Here is a 24,123-nt window from a genome sequence, read left to right as displayed (position 1 = left end):
AGTTACTCCTAGAGATTACTAGTACTAATGATCAAATCTTAACATGGTGCAGTATAGATAGTCTTCAACACTGTATTATGCCTTTAGTTTAGAAGCATTAAGTGTAGGAGTAGAAAATTTTTTTCTGCCAAGGACCATTTAGGTATTTATAACATTCACGGACCATACAAAATGATCAACAGCAGCCAACAAGAAGCATAGATGTTTATCCTGCCATGTACCAAATGATTTTAGGGCATTGTGTGGCCTGTAGGCTAGACATTCCCCATCCCTGAGAGGGAACTCAAAGTATTTCCACTGTAGCATTCACAGATCACATGAACCCCAAAGGGGCAGTAATATCATAGTGAAAGTAACCCTGACTCACCAGGAAATATCAACTGTAATTATAAATGTAATCAGTGTCATCCAAAGATAAGTGAAACAAAATAATGTTCTACTAGACATGAAAATACGTGGCTTTTTCTACTGCTCATTTCTTTAAGATGATATTGGCTACGCTCATATTTTTACATTCAGGTATCCTCAGTCTGTTGGAGCATGGAGAAGAGTATACATTCTCCCTACCTTGTGCATACGCCCGGTCAATTTTGACTGTTCCTTGGGTGGAACTAGGTGGCAAAGTCAGCGTCAACTGTGCAAAGACTGGGTATTCAGCAAGCATCACTTTCCATACCAAGCCATTTTATGGTGGCAAACTGCACCGGTAAGAACATTTTTTAATCATATGCAGTACTTCATTACTCTTTTCTTACTTTTTTTTTTTTTGGGGGGGGGGGGTCCGGTCGTGGGGCCTGAACTCGGCCTGGGTGCTGTCCCTCAGCTCTTCAGCTCAAGGCTAGTGCTCTACCACTTGAGCCACAGTGCCACTTCCAGCTTTTTTCTTATGTGGTGCTGAGGAATCGAACCCAGGGCCTTGAGCATGCAAGGAAAGTAAGTGCTCTACCACTGAGCCACCTTCCCAGCCCTTCATTACTCTTTTCTAAATCTTGAGTTATCTATTTTTTTTTTTTGCCAGTCCTTGGGCTTGAACTCAGGTCCTGGGCATTGTCTCTGACCTTCGATTTGCACAAAGCTAGCATTCTACTACTTGAGCCACAGCACCACTTCTGGCTTTTTCAATGTGGTATTGAGGACTCAAACCCAGGGCTCCGTGAATGCTCGGCAAGCACTCTACCACTAAGCCACATTTCCAGCCTATGACTCCTTATTCTTTATCTACCTTGTTTTAAATAGATGGGTTGGGATTTTTATTCATTTGTTTAATCTGTTTTGTTGGAAACAGATGAGTTGGCCATTGAGCAGAGCCTTAACCTTTTATCTTTGGGTTAGTTCCCTAATTTCTCTTTGTCTCCTCACCCACCCACCCCGCCCCTACCTTGGGGCTTAAACTCTGTGCTGGGCATTGTCCGAGTTCTTCAGCTCTAGGCAAAGTGTTCTACCTCTGGAGCCACAGTACCACTTCCAGTGTTTTGGTGGTTAATTGGAGATAAGAGTCTCAAAGACTTTCTTGCCTGGGCTGGCTTTGAACTGTAATCCTGAGATCTCAGCCTCCTTAGTAGGTAGGATTACAGGTAAGAACCACTAGCACCCAGCTCGCTTTGTCTTATATATAAAGTAGTTCTCTGATTCATTGTTTTAGGAAAACTTGTATGTAGAAGAGGCTGGGGGCATGTCTCTAAGCAAAAGTGAGGTACTAAGTTCAAACCCAATACTGCCAAAACAAACAGAAAACAAAAATAAAGGAAATTTTGGAAAGAACTTAGCTTTAAGAGTACATCAGGAGCTATATTCAAATCCTGACTAATTATAAGCTATTTGATTTAGGGCAGTTTGCCTAAATTTTTGTGCCACAATTTCTTTACCCACAGAAATGGGATGGTCACAAGTCTTGAAAAATATGTTATCTAATGTTAGCATATTATAAGAGTTTATCAAATGCCAGACATACTGGTATTTTCTTTCTTTCTTTCTTTCTTTTTTGCCGGTTGTGGGGCCTGAACTCCGGGCCTGGGCGTTGTCCCTCAGCCTTGAGCTACCACTTGAGCCACAGCAGCCTTTTCTGCTTGTGTAGTGCTGAGGAATCGAACACAGGGCCTCATGCATGCAAGGCAAGCACTCTTACCACTGAGCCACCTTCCCAGCCCCCCATACTGGTATTTTCTTATAGATGTTTTTACTCACTCCTATTCTAGATGATGATAATAATTTGTGCATATCATTTAAGCTCTTTGAGGCTTATTTTCTTATTAATCAATTCAAGCAAAGTTTATTATGCATCTTATTTGCCAAGCACTCTGGGAAGTACTAACTGGTAACACAGAGTTGAAAGCTCTTCTGTGCCTGATAAGAGTCTGCATGAGGGCAACTCATCAGTACCAGTACCGTGTGACCACTGTCCTGAGTATATAATGGAAACACATACATCAGGCTAGAGGATGAGAAATAGCTCCCAGAATAATGTGATGGTTGACTTGGGTCTTGAAGGATGAGGATTACAGCTGGGAAGGAAAGATATGTCAGCCAGATGGAACAGCCTATTAGCATTGAAAATTATTTAGATGAAATTACAGTGTGGAAATTCTCTGTACATTTCAGATGAGGCACAAGGTTAGCAGACTATGCCCCTGCAGTGAAATCTAGCCTGATAATTGTTTTTATAAAACTTTTTTGAAACTTAGCTATGCCCATTCATTTACTTGTTATCTCTGGCTGCTTTCATGACACAGTGCCAAAGTTAAGTAGCTACAAAGAGACAGTCTGGCCTCAGAATCCACAGAATTTTATTTTTTATTTTTTGGTCCTTTATAGAAGTTTGTCTGTGCCACATTGAATTGTTGTGAAGAATTGTTATAAACAAAATGAGGCAAAACCCTTTCTCTTTTTTTGCAAGTTCCTCATGGTTTACCTCTATTAGTTCACCTCTATTGAGCCCCAGTTTTCTTTGTATTCTTTTGCTGTACTGCTTCTCTAAACAATGTAAGTTTAACATTTATAAACTGGGAAAGAGCATAATTATTTGTTGAGTATTTAAGCTTATGGGAGATAACAATAATTTAAAAGGCTATGCCATGGCAGTGAAAGAAAGATCAAATGAAGCCAGATGCTCTTGGCTCACACCTGCAAGTAATCATAGCTACTCAGGAGGCTGATATCTGAGGATCACAGTTCAAAGCCAGCCCGAATAGAAAAATCCGTGAGAAAAACAGAAGTGGCACTGTGGCTCAAAGTGTTAGAATGCTTGCCTTAAGCAAAAGAGCTCAAGGTCAGTGCCCAGGCCCTGAGTTCGAGCCCTATGTACAACTGGGGGAAAAAATAAAAGATTAAGTGAACTAGCATAGTCATGCTCAACTGTAGAGTCAGCTGCTTGAGAGGCTAAGGCTAGGGAGAATCACTTGAGACTAGCCTGGGTATATGTGGATAGAGAAAGATTAAATGCCATACCTTCATATCTTGTGTAATTAGAAATGGATTTTCAAGAGAAATATACAGTCCGGCAGAAATCCTTTAGCAATTTAATTATTCAGGTTTATGTGCTTCAAAGTGTAACAGGGAGTTCCCACTCCTTCATAATCAAGCATTTGCTCTTAACTTTTGGATATTTACTCTTAGATTCCAAACCTGTGTCTGCCTAATCTCTAACATCTGACTTATAGTTTAATAGGCTCTTTACTACCTCTGCTTTTAGTTCTGGGTTTGCTGATTTTTTTTTTCCTTATAGAAAACTGGGCCCGGAAGTGGTGTGTGGCTCAAGTAGTAGAGTGCTCGCCTTGAAGAGCTGAGTGATAGCGCCCAGGCCCAGAGTTCAAGCCCTATCACCGACCAAAAAAAAGAACAACCCCAAAACCAGAAAGCTGGGCCTCTAAATTTTACTGTCCTTTCTTTCTTCCTTTCTTTCTTTCTTTCTTTTCTTTCTCTTTTTCTTTCCTCCCTCCTCCTCCTCTTCCTCCCCCCTTCTCCCCTTCCTCCTCTCCTCCCCCTCCTCCTCCTCCTCCTTTTGTGTGTATATGTGCTGAAGTGAGCACTTTACTGCCTTTCTTGTTCTCTTGTCTTATATAAGACAAATATTGCTTAGGATTCCTGTACTCTTGCTTTTGGTTCTTTGAATTCCCTTTAAAATAAAAATAAGTAATACTCTCTGGCACACAAATTAGTACTTAATCTTGACTCAGTGTTCCCTGAATCTTGAACCTCTATTTAATCTGGCCTTGTTGTTACCTGTGTCCTACAGTGAACACGTTTCATTAAGCGGGATGCCATACCACATGTCTGTAATCCTAGTTACTCAGGAAGCCAAGGTTCACAGCCTGGGCAGGAAAATTTTGTGAGAATCTTTTTTTTTTTTTTTTGTCATTCCTGGGGCTTGAAGTCTGGGCCTGGGAGTTATCCCTCAGCTCTTCAGCTCAAGGTGAGCACTCTACCACTTGAGCCACAGTGCCACGTTTGGTTTTTTGAGTGGTTTCTTGGAGATAAGAGTCTCAGGAACTTTCCTTCCCAGGTGGCTTTGAACCATGATCCTCAGATCTCAGCCTCCTAAGTAGCTAGGATTAATTCCAGGTGTGAACCACCAATGCCCAGTTGTAAGAATCTTATCTCCAATTAACCATAAAAAAAGTCGGAGGGGGCTGGGAAGGTGGCTCAGTGGTAGAGCGCTTGCCTTGCATGCCTGAGGCCCTGGGTTCGATTCCTCAGCACCACATAAGCAAAAAGAAAAAAGCCGGAAGTGGCTAGCCTTGAGCTGAAGAGCTAAGGGACGGCGTCCAGGCCCAGAGTTCAGCCCCACAACTGACAAAAAAAAAAAGAGTTGGAAATAGAGCTGTAGCATAAGTAGTAGAGCACTAGCCTTTAGTGAAAAAGTTAAGGGGCAGCGCCTAGACCTGAATTTAAGCACCAGTTTCAGCAATAAACATATAAACTATCAAATTTAGCCTGTTTCTACCCTTTATTTGAGCTTCATTAGTGTACCTGTCTATTGATAAACAGCCAACAGCCATTAAACTTCATTGAAGTTTGAAACCTGAGTTTTATGATAATTTTTCCCCCCAGTCTTGGGGCTTGAACTCAGGGCCTGGGCACTGTCCCTGAGCTTTTGCTCAAAGGTTAGTACTCTACCACTCGAGCCACAGCACCACTTTAGGCTTTTTCTGCTTCTGTGGTACTGAGGAATCAAACCAGGGCTTAATGCATGCTAGACAAGCACTCTATCACTAAGCCACATTCCCAACCCTCTTTTGTATTTTTTCTACTTACTAAATTATCTAACTTTTATATTTATCTTAAAATTAGGATTCTTTGTGTTTAATAGAGAATATATATGCATATATATATTCTCTTTCTCTCTCTCTCTCTCTCTCTCTCTCTATATATATATATATCCAGAAATCCAGATGTTTAGACAGAACTGACTAAAAAAATGTTAGATTGTAGTGCTGTAACATTTTTAGATTGTAATAAAAAAAAAACATCCAAGATCACACTTTTTCTTTTTGGTATAAAGTCTAATTTGGTGCCTAGTATTCTTTCTAAAAAGTAAAGGTAATATTTAAAAATTATTCAGGATGCTGTTAATGGGATTTACAACAAATGGTGACTTTGGCACTCACAATTGAAGTAAGCTCTCATATTAATTTTGGCTGGATTTGCAGAGTGCATTCTTAGTTTTTAGAGTTGTAAACCAGATATCAGTAACTACAGCATGTCTTTATTTTCTGTCCATATCTAGGGTGACAGCTGAGGTAAAGCACAACATGACCAACACCGTGGTATGCAGGGTGCAAGGGGAATGGAATAGTGTTCTGGAGTTCATTTACAGCAATGGAGAGACAAAGTATGTGGACCTGACTAAATTGACAGTGACAAAGAAGCGAGTAAGACCACTGGAGAAACAGGATCCATTTGAATCCAGGTATGCCGTGCTTGCCTCCATCCAGCACAGCCAGGGCCTAAGCCTTTTCACGACTTAGGACCTTCAACAGTCAACTCACCTGTTTGCACAGCTCTTTCAGTAATAACTTGATAGGATTGATCTGATCTAATTTACTTCCTTGGAGAACAAAGGGTTTTTTTGTTGGTTGATTGGAGTTTTTTGGTCTTGGTACCAGGGCTTAAATTTCAAGCCTGGATGCTGTCCTTGAGGTGTTTTTTTGTTTGTTTTTGTTTTTTGGTCATGGGGCTTGAACTCTGAGCCTGGGCACTGACCCTGAGCTCTTAGCTCAAGGTGAGCTTTCTACCACTTGAGCCACAGTGCCACTTCTGGTTTTTTGGTGGTTAATTGGAGATCAGAGTCTCACGGACTTTTCCTGCCAGAGCTGGCTTTGAATCATGATCCTCATATCTTAGCCTCCTCAGTAGCTAGAATTACAGACATGAGCCATTGACTCCCGGCATCCCTGAGCTTTTTTGCTCAAGGCTCACAGACTGCCCTGCCCAGGCTGCCTTTGAACTGCAACCCTCTAGTCTCACCCTCCTGAGTAGCTAGGAATATAGGCATGGATCACTCGCCTCCGCTCAAATATTTTTAGTAACTTCATAAATTGTACAATTATTACCATGTATCAGTTTTAGAATTTGTTTATCTATTTGGCATTTCTTTGTGTCTATTTTCTAGGCAGGTGTTTTCTGCCACTTGAGCCATGCTCACAGCTCAGCTTTAACTTTTTTTTTATCCAACTATAAGTTCTTCATGCTCATTTACACTTAACCCCTATTTCTAGCCCTAAGTAACTACTCATTGTTAGGTAAATTAAATTGGCAGCCTAGGAAAGAGAGTGCAGCACCTGGTATTCAGGCAGGGGAAAGGTTTATTTCGAGCTGCAGGCTACCTCTGGTCAAGTTGGAAGCCCATGGCAATGGGGGTTGGGGGCGGGGGGAGGGTTGAATCACAGCTGGGCCAGAACATATCAAGGCCAGGGGTGGGAGAAGGTATGGCTACACCAGATGTGGATGTGACCTCAAGGGTCAGGGGTCGGTGATTGCCTCCAAGTGTACCAGTTACTAGGTGAAGCAGGTTCTGTGTGGGGACTTATCCAAGAAGAGGGAAGTGTCTGCTCCATCTTCCCTAGGCAGACCTTACACTCACCTGTTTTCTGTCTCTATAAATTTATTTTTTCTGGCTATTTACTATAAATGGAGTCATAGAGTATATGGTCTATTTTACTGGCTTTTTGTTGTTGGTGGTGGTGGTCGTGGGACCTGAACTCTGGGCCTGGGCACTGTCCCTCAGCTCTTCAGCTCAAGATTAGCGCTCTACCACTTAAGCCATGGTGCCACTTGTGGCTTTTTCTGTTTATGTGGTGCTGAGGAATCAAACCCAGGGCCTCATGCATGCAAGGCAAGCACTCTACCACTGAGCCACTTTCCCAGCCCAATGTATCTGGCTTCTTAACATGATAAGTCTTTATATAGACATAAATTTTCATTTTATGGATACAGTCATAGAAGTGAAATTGATTGAGTATATTAGGTTGTTTTTATTTTGTATTTTTATTTTTTGTCAATCGTGGGGCCTGAACTCTGGGCCTGGGCGCTGTCCCTCAGCTCCTCAGCTGAAGGCTAGAGCTCTACCACTTGAGCCTCAACCCCACTTCCGGCTTTTCTGCTTATGTGGTGCTGAGGAATTGAACCCAGGGTCTCATGCATGCAAGGCAAGTGCTCTACCACTGAGCCACCTTCCCAGCCCCTGTAGTTGTTTGTTTTTATAAGCCAAAGTTTTTTCATGTAATGAGGTTGGGGAAAGACAGGTTCACTAGTACCCTAAAATATGCTTCTTCTGTGGCTTTGGCCCTCTCAGTCAACTTCAGCTCATCCTGCCTCTCTTCTTCCCTGTTACTACCCTTCTCTCCAACTGTGCCCAAAGGTGGGCTTGACTCCAGACCATGTGGAAGGTAAAGGCAGAATAGCAACTGATCTGGATGAGCTGAGAGACTGGCTTGGGAGACACCTTTGCACTGAAAGTCAGTTTTATGTGTAACTTTTTGAACACTGCTAAACTAACTTGGCAAAACAGTTTGCCAAAATGATTACCAGCTGGACACTGATGGCTCACACTTGTATTGCTAGCTAATTAGGAAGCTGAGATCTGAGGATTGCAGTTTGAAGCCAGCCCAGGCAGAAAAGACTGAGACTTTTTGTTTTGTTTTTGCCATTCCTGAGACTTTAACTCCAGACCTGGGATATCCCTGAGCTTCTTTTCACTCAAGGCTAGCACTCTATACTCTACCACTTGAGCCACAGTACCACTTACACCCTTTTCTGTTTATGTGGAACCAAGAATTGAACCCAGGGCTTCATGCATGCTAGGCAAGCACTCTACCACTAAGTCACATTCCTAGCCTCCATGAGACTTTTAACTCCAATTATCCACCAAAACTCCAGAAGTGGAGCTGTGGCTCAAGTGGGAGACAACAGCCTTGAGCAAAAAACATCAGAGACAGTGCCCAGGCCTTAAGTTCAAGCCCCAGGATGGGCACAGAACAATAACAACGACATGAGTCTACCATTTTACATTCCTACTGGCTATGTAATGGCATTCTGGATCCTCCCCATCTGCTTGCATTCCTCCTGGGCTGGTTTTGAACATGATCCTCAGATCTCAGCCTCCTGAGTAGCTAAGATTTTATAGGCCTGAGTCACCAGGACCTGGTGTGATACTTTTTGTTACTGTACTGGGATTGAGCTCTGGGCCTGACTAGGCAAAATGCTCTGCTACTTGAGCCCCACCTACACTCCATATTTATATCTTTCCCATTTTTTTATAGGATCATATTATTTGGGGGTGATAGGCATTCTTTGTAAATTCTAGATAAAGATATTTGTGAGTGTGTGATGGTAATGAATCTTGAACTCAGGACCTTTTACTCCTGGCTTGAGCTTTTTTTTTGCTCAAGTTTGGTGCTCTAGCATTTGAACCACACCTCCACTTCTGGCTTTTTGCTGGTTAATTGGAGATGAGAGTTTCTCAGCGCTGAGTGTCAGTGGTTCATGCCTGTAATCTCAGGAGGCTGAGATCTGGGGATTGCGGTTCAAAGCCAGGAAAGCCCATGAGACTAGTGCCAATAAACTACTAAAAAAAAAAAAAAAAGCTGAAAGTTTAGCTGTGGCTTAAATGGTAGAATGCCAGTCTTGAGCAAAAAGCTCAGGGACATTGTCTAGGCCCTGAGTTTAATCCCCAGGAATGACACACACACAAAAAAACAAACCAGAAAAGAGTTTTTCAGCTGGGAAGGTGGCTCAGTGGTAGAGTGCTTACCTTGCATATGTGAGGCCCTGAGTTCGATTCCTCAGCACCACATAAGCAGAAAAAGCTGGAAGTGGCGCTGTGGCTCAAGTAGTAGAGCTCTAGCCTTGAGCTGAAGAGCTGAGGGACAGCGCCCAGGCCCGGAGTTCAGGCCCCACGACTGGCAAAAAAAAAAAAAGTGTTTTTCAGATTTGTCTGCCCAGGTTAGCTTTGAACCAGTCTTCAAATCTCAGCCTCCAAAGTAGTTAGGATTCACAGGCATGAATTACCCGTGCCTGGTTGATACAAATTGAATATGTTGTACAAATAATTTCTTCCTGGTCTATTCTTCATCTTGAACTATTTTTATTTTTCCATATACATTTTTTTTTTTTTTTGTCCTTCATGGGGCTTGAACTCTGGGGCCTGGGTGCTGTCCCTGTGCTCTTCAGCTCAATGCTAGCACTCTGCCACTTGAGCCACAATGCCACTTTCAGTTTTCTGGTGGTTTATAGAAGATAAGAGTCTCCCGGACTTTCCTACCCAGGCTGGCTTTGAACTGTGATCCTCAGATCTCAGCTCCCTGAGTAGCTAGGATTACAGGTGTGAGCCCTTGGCAACTGGCAAAAGTTTATTTATTTATTTATTTATTTTTTGTTTGTTTGTTTGTTTTGGCTGGTCATGGGGCCTGAACTCTGGGTCTGGGCACTGTCTCTCAGATCTTCAGCTCAAGGCTAGTGCACTACCACTCGAGCCATAGCGCCATTTCTGGCTTTTTCTGCTTATGTGGTGCTGAGGAATAGAACCCAGGGCTTCATGCATGCAAGGCAAGCACTCTACCACTGAGCCACCTTCCCAGCCCAAAGTTTTTTATTTTTGTTAAGTAAAATTATCAATAGTTTTATGGATTTTGGTTTTTTTTTTTTCTTTTGGGTCCGGTCGTGGGGCCTGAACTCTGAGCCTGGGCACTGTCCCTCAGCTCTTCAGCTCAAGGCTAGTGCTTTAGCATTTGAGCCACAGTGCCACTTCTGACTTTTTTCTTTTTGCTTATGTGGTGCTGAGGAATCGAACCCAGGGCCTCATGCATGCAAGGCAAGTGCTCTACCACTGAGCCACCTTCCCAGCTCGGTTTTGTTTTTATTGTACCTAAGAAATCTCTAAATTTCTAGATTTTCTACTATATGTCTTTTAAGTGTTAATGTTAAGAACTTACATTTTGAGGGGCTGGGAAGGTGGCTCAGTGGTAGAGCGCTTGCCTTGCATGCATGAGGCCCTGGGTTCGATTCCTCAGCACCACATAAGCAAAAAGAAAAAAAAAAAGCCAGAAGTGGTGCTGTGGCTCAGTGGTAGAGCGCTAGCCTTGAGCTGAAGAGCTGAGGGACAGCGCCCAGGCCCAGAGTTCAGACCCCACGACCAGACCAAAAGAAAAAACAAAACAACAAAAAAAGAACTTACATTTTGGGCTATGACACTTTTCAGTTAACTTTTGTGTATGATGTGATATGAGAGTCCAACTGTATTTTTTTGTGTGTGGTTACATCCAGTTGTCCCAGTACCATTTGTTGAGATTATTATTTTCTCAAAGAATTGTCTTGACATTCCTGTTGCTTGAAGTTTCTCTGGACTTCAAATTTTTAAATCAGTAATGAATTGAACTGCTTATAAGTACTTCCTTACCATTTTCCTTTCCTCAAAGATCACTGTCCTGGACTGTCTTTTGCTCAATATTTGACAACCATTGTTTCATTATATTTTTTCTGGTTCCCTAGCTAACTAAGGTGGAAAAGTTTGGCCTTATTATTTCAACATGGTAGAAAAGTAAAGTGGTTTTATATTTTAGCTTAAAAAATGTATCAGAGGGCTGGGAAGATGGCTCAGTGGTAGAGCGCTTGCCTTGCATGCCTGAGGCCCTGGGTTCGATTCCTCAGCACCACATAAGCAAAAAAAAGAAAAAAAAAAAAAGCCAGAAGTGGCGCTGTGGCTCAAGTGGTAGAGCACTAGCCTTGAGCTGAAGAGCTGAGGGACAGCGCCCAGCCCCAGAGTTCAGGCCCACGACCGGACCCAAAAAAAACAAAAACAAAAAAATGTATCAGATTAGGAAGTGGCGCTGTAGCTCAAGTGGTAGAGTGCTCACCTTGAGCTGAAGAGCTGAGGGACAGTGCTTAGGCCCAGAGTTCAAGCCCCATGACCCCCCCCACACACACACACACAAAAAATGTATCAGATTATTTTGTTCTCGTTTGCTGAAAATGAAATTTTTTATACCTTGTAAAAGTTCAAATTAAATTTTATTTAAAAAGAAGCAGAAGCCTGGCGCCAGTGGTTCAAGACTATAATCTTAGCTACTCAGGAGGCTGAGATCTGAGGATCTCTCTTTGAAGCCAGAGGAAGAAAGTTCATGGGCTGGGAAGGTGGCTCAGTGGTACAGCGCTTGCCTTGCATGCCTGATGCCCTGGGTTTGATTCCTCAGCACCACATAAGCAAAAAGAAAAAAAAAGCCGGAAGTGGCGCTGTGGCTCAAGTGGTAGAGTGCTAGCCTTGAGCTGAAGAGCTGAGGGACAGTGCCCAGGCCCAGAGTTCAGGCCCCATGACCAGACCCAAAAAAAAAAAAGGTTTATGGATTGTAATTCATCTACTTTAAGCTTCCTATAGTTGCCTTAATCACAGTCGTGTGCCAGCCCATCTAGGTTCTCTCCATGGAAATGGAATTTTGCAGATACTTGCCCAGGGTGGCCTTGAGCCAAGATCCTCCTAGTCTTAGCCTCTCAAATAGCTAGGATTACAGATAAGAGACACTGGCACCCCGGAGAAAGTACTGTTAATTTTGAGAATATAATTCTATGTAGTTATCTTTTAAAAAAAAAAAGAATGTTTGTAAAATATGCATATTTTGGATTTCAGACGATTATGGAAAAATGTGACAGATTCACTGAGGGACTCTGAAATTGATAAGGCCACCGAGCATAAACGTACTCTGGAAGAACGCCAGAGGACTGAAGAGAGGCATCGTACTGAAACAGGAACACCCTGGAAAACCAAGTATTTTACTAAAGAGGTAAATCCTGCATCTATTCAGACTAAAACTCATTATCTGCTTAGTGAGAACTTCAGCTTACCTAGGCTTGGTTGAGTTGCTATCACTTACATATCCTTGTGGTTTTTTTTGGTTTTGGTTTTTTTATTGGTCATGGAGCCTGAACTCTGGGCGCTGTCCCTCAGCTCTTCAGCTCAAGGCTAGTGCTCTACCACTTGAGCCACAGTGCCACGTCTGGCTTTTTTCTGCTTATGTGTTGCTGAGGAATCAAACCCAGGGCATTTCATGCATGCGAGGCAAGCGCTCTACCACTGAGCCACCTTCCCAGTCCCCATATCCCTGTTTTTAAAAAGTATTCCAGCTTAACCATGAGCTTTCTCATGAGCTTTTCCTAATTTATCAAAGCAAAATAGTTTACCCACGATTCAGATGAAGTATACACAGGGATTTAAATGAGCCACAAATGAAAATGTTAACCTAATTTTCAATCAAAGAAAAGCAAATGTAATTCTTAGTTGGCTCCCTTCTGTACCACACTTGAAAGTCCATTCTCACTTCCATTCTAAAGAGAAACTGGAGAAAGTTAACTGCCAATACCAAAGATGGTGAAGTAGTTACATGAAAGAGTGTTTAGTCTGAGAAAAGAAATCTGGGGCCATTTGTAAGTTTCTTCCTAGGGCTGAGGCTGGTTCATGTGGTAGCACTTGCCCCTCAAGTATGAGACCCTAAACTGTACTAACAGAACAAAAAGAAAAATATTTGGACTTACGACCTAGAAATTTTTGTCAAGGGGTAAAGTTGTAACTCAGTGGTAGAGCACTTACCTAGCATGCGTGAGGCGGCCCTAGGTTCAGTCTTCAGCATCATAGAAGAAAAAAAAACAATTCATCAGTTCAAATAGTTCACTCAAGTTAGGTCCAAACTAACAGCAGGAAAGCCTTGGAGTAAACATAAGAACAAATTATATGCCAATCAAAACATCCCAAAAGCACTAAATGTACAACTTTTTTGTTGTTCATTACTTTCTGGTAGATCCAAAGTAAGGTGAATGATGAGCCAAAGCCAAAAAGAAAATTCTCTTACCTATTATAGCCACCTCTGAAAAAAACTCATTGAATTTGAGTTGACACATCTTTATTGGGAAGGAATCTAGAAGTAATCCAGTTGTGTTTTTTGGCATAAAAATCTGTAACTTACTGCAATAGTTCTACTACTTTCCTTTTTTTCAGTCTTTTACGTGCTGGTTTCATGGATGGCAATAATAAAATTTTACATCCCTGTACTTGTATATGAAAAATAAATATTGTAATTATTATTCAGATTTATAGTCTGGTAACCTCAAGCTTTATCTGTGTGTGTGTGTGCGCGTGCGTGTGTGTGCATGTGTGCGTGCTCGTGTGCACTCCATCTTGGGGCTTGAACTCAGCCTGAGCACTGAGTTGCTCAAGGCTAGCACTCTACTACTTCAGCCACAACTCCACTTCTGGCTTTTTGGTGGTCAATTGAAGATAAGAGTTTCATGGGCTTTCCTGCCTGAGTTGGCTATGAGCCACAGTCCTCTGATCTCAGCCTCATGAGTAGCTAGTCACAAATGCCCAGGTATGTTTTGTCATTTAAAGCACATTAAGGAAGCAGGAGTTGATTTCAGAAAGGAAAGTTTCATCTTTTTCAGTATTAAAAAATATTTTAACCGGGCACCGGTGGCTTACGCCTGTAATCCTAGCTACTCAGGAGGCTAAGATCTGAGGATCATGGTTAAAAGCCAGCCCGGGCAGGAAGTCTGTGAGACTCTTATTGCCAATAAACCACTCAGAAAACTGGAAGTGGTGCAGTGGCTCAGGTGGTAGAGCACTAGTCTTGAGCTGAAGAGCTGAGGGACAGCATTCAGACAGAGTTCAAGCCCCATGACCAACCAAAAAAAAAAAAAAGTATTTTAGGGTTGGCAAGGTGGCTTGGTGGTAGAGTGCCTAGCATGCATGAAGCCCTGGGTTTAATTCCTCAGTACCACATATGCAGAAAAAGCCGGAAGTGGCACTGTGGCTCAAGTGGTACAGTGCTAGTCTTGAACAAAAGTTCAGGGACAATGCTCAGACCCTGAGTTCAAGCCCCAAGACTGATTTTAAAAAAAGAAATTTTTAATATTATTACAAAGAAATCTGAACTTGAGGACTGGGAAGGTGGCTCAGTGGTAGAGTGCTTGCCTTGCATGCCTGAGGCCTTGGCTTCGATTCCTCAACACCACATAAGCAGAAAAAGCTGGAAGTGGCCCTGTGGCTCAAGTGGTAGAGCACTAGCCTTGAGCTGAAGAGCTGAGGGACAGCGCCCAGGCCCAAAGTTCAGGTCCCATGACAGACCAAAAAAAAAAAAGAAATCTAAACTTGAAATTATATTCATTTTGGGCTGGGAATGTGGCTTTAGTGGTAGAGTACGTAAAAAAGGAATTACAAATGAAATAAATTTATATTTTGGTTTGTGGGAAGTCCTGCCTTTTCTCAATGTCATTAAAATTATCATTCATGAATATTAAATATCATAGAACCTTTTAAAAAGTAAAGGACTTCTATGCCCTGTTGGCTCACGCCTATAATCCTAGCTGCACCGGAGGCTGAGATCTGAGAATCACGGTTTAAAACAAGCCTGGACAGAAAAGACCCTGTGAAACTCATATCTCTAAGTAACCACTCAAAAACCAGAACCAGAAATGGAGCTGTGGCTCAAAGTGTTGAGTGCTAGTGTTAAGCAAAAGAGCTCAGGGACAGCACCCAGGCCCTGAGTTCAAGCTCTACAACCAAAAAGAAAAAAGAAAAAAAAAACAGTGAAAGACTTGAGCCAGATGCTGGCTGCTCATGCCTATAATCCTACTTACTCAGGAGGCTGACATCTAAGGATCACAGTTAGAAGAAGCCAACCAGACAGGAAACTTTGTGAGACTCTTAATCTCTAAACTAATCTCTACTCAGAAAAAGCCAGAAGTTGCACTGTGCCTCAAGTGGTAGAGTCCTAGCCTTGAGCAAAAAGAAGCTCTAGGAGATAGCCCAAGCTCTGAATTCAAGCCCTGCAGCCGACAAAAACAAAAGTCACAGTTCAAGCCAGGTGCGGTGGCTCACAACCGTAATTCTAGCTGCTGAGGAGACTTAGATCTGAAGATCACTGGTTCAAAACCAGCCCAGGCAGGAAAGTCGGTGAGACTCTTTATCTCCAATTAACCACCAAAAAACCGGAATTGGTGCTGTGTTAGAGCACTCACATTGAGCTGAAGGGCTTAGGGACAGTGCCCAGACCCAGAGTTCAAGCCCTACCACTGACCTCCAAAAAAATAGCGGGGGAAAGGCTTAGATTATAAAAAGGTGCTGTGGGGCTGGGAATGTGGCCTCTTGGTTGACTGCTTGCCTAGCATGCATGAAGCCCTGGATTCTATTCCTCAGTACCATATAAACTGAGAAAGCCAGAAGTGGTGCTGTGGCTCAAGTGGTGGAATACTAGCCTTGAGCAAAAGAAGCTCAGGGACAGTGCCCAGGCCTTGAGTTCAAGCCCCAAGACTAGCAAAATAAATAAATAAAAGGATGCTGTGACACACTAGATTCACTTCAGGGAGCTAGTAATGCACCCACTACGTAATAGATTTGAGCTACTGCTGGGTGATCCTTTGCCATGAAGAATCACAGGTTATTGAAAAGTTGGGTTTTGTCTTCCTTATGCTTCTAAACAGAGTGCTGGGCATATGACACAGGTTTCATGAAGAGCTTTTCCTCTAGTGCTTTCACTATTGCTCTACAGGTAGATTACAGAGTAGTTAGGAGCTGATGGTAGTTAGATAGAGTTTAACCGAACTGTAAGCTTTGTTTGACAAAATCTTAAGCATAATCTCCAAGCACAGATTTTTATGCACTAACAAACTTCTTTGTATATGAAAATGGAAGAATTACATTTTAGTGAAGATGTTGCTTCTGATTTTCCGACTTTGAAATTATTGGAGGAATGGTTCTTTAATATTAATTTTTCAATTTGTTTCAGGGAGATGGCTGGGTTTATCACAAGCCCCTTTGGAAAGTCAATCCCACGACACAACCAGCAGAGTGACAGATGCTCTCTCTCTGTAAGACTTGACCAAATGAGATTCTTCTCTGTTTACCCCAAACCCTCTCAGATCGGAGTCCTTGCACTGAGTGACCTGTTTCCTGATTGCACAGACTAAAATTAGCTAAGCAGGAATGTCCCTCTAGGGCACTGTAACACTGCAGCAAGACCAAAGTGTTAACATAATGGACAGGCCTCCTGGCAACCTGTTCATTCGATGTGAGCAATACCATCTTAAAACCTTTTACCTGAATTATTAGGTGGTTAATCTTTTATCCAGTTCCTGGTCCTCAAGCTGTTTGAATCCCCTATTTTGCACAGGGGCAGCAGATACACACAAGGTGAGAACTCAGTGACTTTGATTTCTTTGTAGTGAAAAGTGAAGTCTCTCTCAGAGTTTGTGTTTTGCTTTCTGTTCATAACTGAAGTACACTACTCTTATAAACCAACCAAGAGGAGGAAGAACATGATCCAGAAGTGGATTCAGCCGTTGTGCCTGAAAAAAAAAAATCAGTGTTAATATATCACCAGGTTGTAGTAACAAGGCATTTTGTTTCTTCAAAGACTATGTGCCTGTGTCTGAGGAACTCATCCATTATCCACCTCTGTTGGAGCTCTCTTTTAAAAAGTATATTTATAAATCAATTAGAATTATAACCATGGAGAATTTTTTCTTCTGACCATTTTAATATACTTGAAAACAACATTGACTTGAAAAGTTTCAAAACATTTTTCACTACCTAGTTTTATTAAATATTACATGTAAGAGACAGTTTTTTAAGATATGTTCATGTCAATATGATGAGGTCTTGGCCTTTCTCAAGAACAAAGGCATTCAAGAAAATAGCAACTATTTTAAAGTAGAACTATTTTTTTTCCTTATCTTTTTTCCATTTGTAGGTTAATAGTCAGTATTATGTGTTATCCAGCTGGATAAATTTGCTCTATCTTACCTCTGTTCATTCAAAAATTAAATGACTATTCATATTTGTCAGTAATTCAGTTATATATGTGACTGAGCATATTTAATCTTGGTTTTAGTTTTCTTTTCAAGGAAATTTAAATGCAGAAGAAAGAGTGGAAATAAAAAAAGATCAGGAAGTTGCATTCAGGTACAAATCTTTTTTAAATCAGTATTTTATTGAGGTTGAAGAGTTGCTGACAATTAAAAAGAATAGTGTGAATTATGGTTTTCATCATTCATTCTAGTATTTATTGAGCACCTATTTAAGGTGCTCAACACCTGTTACTGCAAGCTACCTTAATTTCCCAAGAGTGGTGCCTTACTCTGTTTCTTCTGATGTGGTCTTCCAATCAGTGTGCGTAACTTGGACCTGTTAATAATCAACAGCCCTTCTAGAGGGCTGTGTCTCTCGCACCATCATAAGAACTGTAAGCTTTCTGCTCTGAATTTTATTTTGTTAGAGGGGCACTATAGTAGAACAAAAACAGCAGAACAATTTTTCAACAAAATGTAAACTATAAGAAAAAGAATTGGTTTGTGAACAACCATTTTAATGATTCGCTATTCATTTTTGCCGTGAAATGCACTGAAAAATCTCAAAATGAGCTATAGTTCATGTGTTGAGAAAATTGAAAATTAATAAAAGTAGAGAACATTGATGGCTTTGTCTGTTTTATGAATGAAAAGACATGCAGGATCTCAAAAACAAATGTAGCCAAGACTGAAAGAACAAAAGATGCTTCTTAACAAATACAAGGCTGAGTTCAAACTCCAGTATTGGGGCGGGGTGGGGGAGGAGGAAGCCTTGGTGCAGTAACCCATGTCTTCATTCCCAGCTAGCTACTAAGGAAGTAGAAATTAGAAATATAGGGGCTGGGAAGGTGGCTCAGTGGTAGAGCGCTTGTCTTGCATGCATGAGGCCCTGGGTTCGATTCCTCAGCCCCACATAAGCAAAAAGGAAAAAAAAGCCGGAAGTAGCCCACGAACAGACCAAAAAATAAATAAAAAAATAAAAAAGAAATTAGAAATATAGCCAAGGCAAAAAACAAAAACAGAAAAATCTTCCTAAAAAATAACCAAAAATAACCAAAGCAAAATGGGGTGGGGGTATAACTTAAATGGTACAATGTTTGCCTAGCAATTCAAGACCTTGAGTCTAAACTACCCTCAGAGAAAAGATTTTTCTACCATTATTTGAGCATTTGAACTTTTATGTATTTTTTGTTTTATTACTTTATTTTTACTTGCCAATCCTGGGGCTTGAACTCTGGGCCTGGGTGCTGTCCCTCAGCTCTTCAGCTCAAGGTTAGAACTCTACCACTTGAAACACAGCGCCACTTCCAGTTTTCTGGTGGTCAATTGGAGATAAGAATCTCATGGACTTTCTTGCCCGGGCTGGCTTTGAACCGTGATCCTCAGATCTCAGCCCCCTGGTACTTAGGATTATAGGTGTGAGCCACCGGCACCTGGCTTCCCTGAGCTTCTTTGGCTCAAGGCTAGCACTCTGCCACTTGAGCCACAGTGCCACTTCCAGCTTTTTTTTTTTTTTTTGGTTGGTCATGGGGCTTGAACTCTGGGCCTGGGCACTGTTCCTGAGCTCTTCAGCTCAAGGCGAGCGCTCTACCACTTGAGCCACAATGCCACTTCCAAACTGTGAGACTTTTTAGTCTCCAGTTAGCCATCAAAAAGCAAGAAGTAGAGCTGTGGCTCAAGTGGTAGAATGTCAGTCATGGGCAGAAAAGGCCAAGTAAGAGTACAAGGCCCTGAGTTCAAGTACCAGTATCAGCACGTATGCACACACACACTCACACACACACACACAATATGAAGGTAATTTAGAAAGGTGGGGAGGGCACTAATGGAATAGAAGAAGTAGAATAGAATAGAAGAATAGAATAGAAGGAAATGGATTTTTGGTGTGTAAAAAAGGGAAAATTAATAAGAATCCAGAGCAGCTACAGAACACCCGTGGGCTAGCAGAAGGCTGCAAAACTGCCTTAGGTGACCCCACTCTAATAAGATTGAAGTCTGGGTCCGCTGCCCAGGGCAAAGACTCAGGTACAGGGTGAGCTGTGAGCTGAGGAAGAGGCCAAACCAAGTGGAGAGAGCTGAGTCCTCAACTCCCTCATCCTGCCGGGTGATTAAAAAAAAAACAAAACACCTAGTGAAACTGGGCGCTGGTGGCTCACACCTGTAATCCTAGCTACTCAAGAGGCTGAGATCTGAGGATTATAGTTCAAAGCCAGCCTGTGAGACTGATCTCCAATAAACCACCAGAAAACCAGAAGTGATGCTGTGGCTCAAGTGGTAGAGCACTAACCCTGAGCTGAAGAGCTGAGGGATGGTGCCCAGGCCCTGAGTTTAAGCCCCATGACAGACAAAAAAGAAGAAAAAAAAGCACCCAGTGGTCTGAGGGAAGACAAGAAACATTGCTGCACATGGTCTTACGCTAACCGGAATGGATCCAGTAGGACAGCAGCATTGAGGATAGAAACTAAGGAACAATGCTCAGGCCCAGAGTTCAAGATCTAACACTGGCTGCGCACACACACACACACACACACACACACACACACACACACACACACACACACACATACACACCAGACACACACACACACACACCAGACACCTGTCATCAGGTTTACAAAATTCGTTGCATTAAGCCCCAATCATCCTTGGCTGAGGCTTCACACACACACACACACACACACACACACACACACCAGACACCTGTCATCAGGTTTACAAAATTCGTTGCATTAAGCCCCAATCATCCTTGGCTGAGGCTTCCCCTCCTTACAAGAAGTCTGGGTTTTCAGCTCTGGCTTTCTCTGAATGAGGCAGGCACTTCTAGATAGGCACTTCCCTGCTAGGCAACCTCAGTTCTCAATCAACCCAGTCTTCTCTTCTTTCAATAATCTCAAGCAGAAGGCTCCTACCCCAGCCCTAGTGAGCACCCTGTGCCTTAGTTACAGCAGAGTCTACATCACACTGCACCTGTGGCCTTCTCACTACCCTGGATACCCTGCCCACTTCTGGGCCTGGTTGATGCTCAGGCAGTGGCCAGTAGCAGCTGTTGTGGCTGAGTTTACCAGCAGGTGTCAGGGCTAAGTCTTTTGGCATGACTTTATTCTTCCTCATATGGAAGGGATTGGACCCCCCAGGAGACTGCATGCCAGCCCCTGTGAGCTCAGCTGGCTGGGTGGCCTTCAGGAGAGCCGAGTCTGGCACTATCCCCCAGCTATCATAGTTTGGGGCTTAGAGCTCTGTCCCAAGTGGCTCTGCTACTTAACAAGCTGCTAGTAGGGATTGTGGTGGACAGGCTTAACTAGATCAGCAAAACTTGAGGGTTATTTATGGGTGAGGAAAACAGCCCTCCCTGGCCTCTCAGGTAGTTCATAGAATTTATCAGCTGACTCAGACCTTGCTGGTCTAACCTACCTAACTTATCTGAGGAGAAAACAGTCAAGTGGTTCAGAGTGGCTGCCTTTGAGATGATGAAACAGGGAAAAAAAAAAACCTCAGTAAACACTTTAACTTTACTTGCTACCTCTGGTGAATGGGTCAGGATAGTTAACAGGCTGCTTAAATTGTTTTTCAGAATTTACAGGCAGCTCTTGTCTAACCACCAGGGATCCAGTGGGTGATTTCGTTGATGTCAGAGGGTCAAAACTCCACCCTCAGATCATGCTAATGTCAGCATTTTCTATGAAGACCATGAAATTAGATTACACGCGCACAGACCACTGGTTAATTTTCCTTACCCACAATTACCATGCATTTGGACCACCCTGTTTCTGTATCCTATAAGTAACCCTAAACCCTAGACCTGTTTTCCTGTCTCCTTGATTGCCTCCTTAATAAAATCTTTTTTTTTTCTATAAAATTTGTTGATGGGGGCTGGGAAGGTGGCTCAGTGGTAGAGCACTTGCCTTGTATGACAGAGGCCCTGGGTTCGATTCCTCAGCACCACATAAGCAAAAAAAGAAAAAAGCCAGAAGTGGCACTGTGGCTCAAGTGGTAGAGCGCTAGCTTTGAGCTGAAGAGCTGAGGGACAACACCCAGGCCCAGAGTTCAGGCCCCACAATCCGACCCAAAAAAAAATTTTTTTTTGTTGATGTACTATATCAACAAGTTGGGAGAGGGGAGGCCACCTAGCCTGGTTTGTAATAATGACTAACCTATGACGTAGCTGTAGATAGGGGCGTAGTGGCTCCCACTGCTTGTGTGTCCTGAATGAAGGTTGCCTGTTTTTATCTTAAAGGAATGATACTCAAACAAGGACCAAGCTGGGGATCTCACAGGACCAAGTCTGTTAGAAAAATTGAGAAAGAAAGCAACCAAGCCAGGTGCCCATGGCTCACACCAGTAATCCTAGCTAGTCAGGAGGCTGAGGTCTGAGGATTGTGATTCAAAGCCAGCCCAGGCAGGAAAGTCTGTGAGACTATTTACTGAAGGACTGCTTGGAGCAGCAACTTTCCTATGGGATTGAAGGCTGTAACAGGGGGTGGATTTGGGCTTATATGACTCTTTTAACAAGGAAGCAGAAAATAAAAAGGCTATGGTCCAGGCCCAGAACAGAATGCATCACCTGGGATGAGAGGGCTTTCAGCAAAGTCAAGGTCAGAGTAACCCGCCTGCAGACAAGCATGTGAAAGTGGTGTTTTACTTGACCTGGGGGAATAGGGTAGGAATCAGTTCTAGAAAGCCCACAGAGAAAGTCCAGGAATCAGGCAGGAGGGGCACTAAGGAGACAGCTCTGGCCACCACTGTGTCATGTCTCTTCTCACCTCCTCCCTTTCCTTCAGTTTTGGGGAGAATACAAGTCTGAGACATGTATGAAGAAGTGGAAAGTTTCTCCTTTGATCCTGACCTAAAGCAGCGGAGAGACCAGAAAGCTGGCAGTCTTGCCTAGCTGGCTTGAACAAGTAAAATATTCATATTTGTTATTGTTTGCTTTTTTTCTCTGTTGGTTGTAGAGCTTGAACTCAGGACCTGGGCACTATCCCTGAGCTTTATCTCACTAGCTAGCACTACCACTTGAAGCCACAGTACCACTTCCAGTTTTCTGGGGGTTAATTGGAAATAAGAGTCTCACTGACTTTCCTGCCCCAGCTGGCTATGAACTATGATCCTCCGATCTAAGCCTCCTGAGTAGTTAGGATTATAGGCATGAGCCACGGCACCTGGCTTTGGTCTTGTCTGCCTATCCTCAGTTCCATACTGAGTCACAGTTATATCATGCATTCATGCCTACTGAGGACCAAGAGGAAGAGGGCTTGGCTTGTTCTTACTTGCAGACTTAGGATGGGAATGGTCACGTAAGAAGGGGTTGAGATGAGAACTGTGTACTTGTCAATTTATCAATCATATCTTTTTAGTCTCTATTGTGTGCATGCACATATGCATGTGTGCCAATATCGGACTTGAACCCAGGGCCCGGACCCTTTTCCAGAGCTTTTTTGCTCAAGGCTGTCACTCTTAACACGTGAGCCACTTGAGGAGAATGGAAAAGGAATAGATCAGACACAATTCTCAACAGGCTAGAACTGTTCATTGCCAGTGAGGAGCACAGACCTTCCCATGGGCATGGAGGTTATTGAGGGGGTAGATTTGGGGTCGGGCTTATATGGGGTCTGAGCAAGAAGGCAGAGGTTAATGTAAAAGCCATTAGGTCTAGGGAGGTGGGGGCTTTGCAGTTGGGCCCACTGTGGAATGTTTACAGCCAGGCTTAGGTGGATTGCCCTGTCTTCATGTCAAGTACATCTGCACATACTTGGGGTTTTGCCTGGTGTCTGTATGCACCTGGGATAATAGGGTGGGGGCCAATCCTTTATATTCCACCTTTGGATACATGAAACAACTGCTGGGCTGGGAATGTGGCTTAGTGGTAGAGTGCTTGCCTAGCATGCATGAAGCCCTGGGTTCAATTCCTGAGTACTACATATACAGAAATAGCCAGAGGGCTGGGAAGGTGGTTTAGTGGTAGAGCGGTTGCCTTGTATGCCTGAGGCCCTGGGTTTGATTCCTCAGTACCACATAAGCAAAAAGAAAAAAGCGGGAAGTGGCGCTGTGGCTCAAGTGGTAGAATGCTAGCCTTGAACTGAAGAGCTGAGGGACAGCACCCAGGCCCAGAGTTCAGGCCCCACAACCAGACCAAAAAAAAGAAAAGAAAAGAAATAGCCAGAAGTGGCACTGTGGCTCAAGTGGTAGAGTGCTAGCCTTGAGCAAAAAAAAGCTCAGGGACAATTGCCCAGCCCTAAGTTCAAGTCACAGGACTGGTTAAAAAAAAAAAAAAGAAATTGGGGCCAAGAGGGGAGAGACAAATCCTTCAGCCACAGCTCCACTTCCAGCTTTTTGCTGGTTCATTGCAAGTAAGAGTCAAACTAACTTTCCTGTCCTGGCTGACTTCAAACTGTGATCCTCAAATCGTAGCCTCAGGCTGGGAAGGAAGGTAGCTCAGTGGTAGAGTACTTGCCTTGCAAGCATGAGGCCCTGGGTTCGCTTCCTCAGCACCACATAAGCAGAAAAAGTCAGAAGTAGTGCTGTGGCTCAAGTGGTAGAGCACTAGCCTTCAGCTGAAGAGCTCAGGGACAGCACCCAGGCCCCAGAGTTCAGGCCCCATGACTGGAAAAAAAAAAAAAGTCTGTCTCCTAAGTAGCTAGGCGTGAGCCACTAGTGGCTGGCTTAGTTTGTATTTTGATGTGTTTTCATCTTAGGATCTTGTTGACCCTTGTGGACTTTGTAGCCCAGGAGTACAGATAAACTCCATCTTTCCTATGCAAAACAACTAATCCAGTAACCCCACTCTCAATGGCAGCATGCTTCATC

The 24,123-nt window shown here is 43.0% G+C and overlaps 1 protein-coding gene across 1 annotated transcript in view; it reads left to right on the top strand.

The window, feature by feature from the left end:
- Osbpl11 (oxysterol binding protein like 11) overlaps positions 1 to 17,948 on the top strand; it is a 74,251-nt gene extending 56,303 nt beyond the window's left edge. The window contains exons 10-13 of the mRNA XM_042667909.1: positions 520 to 706; positions 5,723 to 5,905; positions 12,116 to 12,269; positions 16,263 to 17,948. Of these exons, the coding sequence (XP_042523843.1) occupies positions 520 to 706; positions 5,723 to 5,905; positions 12,116 to 12,269; positions 16,263 to 16,328 (590 nt within the window). The 3' untranslated portion in view covers positions 16,329 to 17,948. The remainder of the gene's footprint in view (positions 1 to 519; positions 707 to 5,722; positions 5,906 to 12,115; positions 12,270 to 16,262) is intronic.
- The last annotated feature ends 6,175 nt before the right edge of the window (positions 17,949 to 24,123 follow it).

Source organism: Dipodomys spectabilis, unplaced genomic scaffold (genome assembly GCF_019054845.1).
Source record: "Dipodomys spectabilis isolate Male_0828 unplaced genomic scaffold, ASM1905484v1 ptg000017l, whole genome shotgun sequence".
NCBI lineage: Eukaryota > Metazoa > Chordata > Mammalia > Rodentia > Heteromyidae > Dipodomys > Dipodomys spectabilis.
This window is presented reverse-complemented; position numbering and strand designations above follow the sequence as displayed.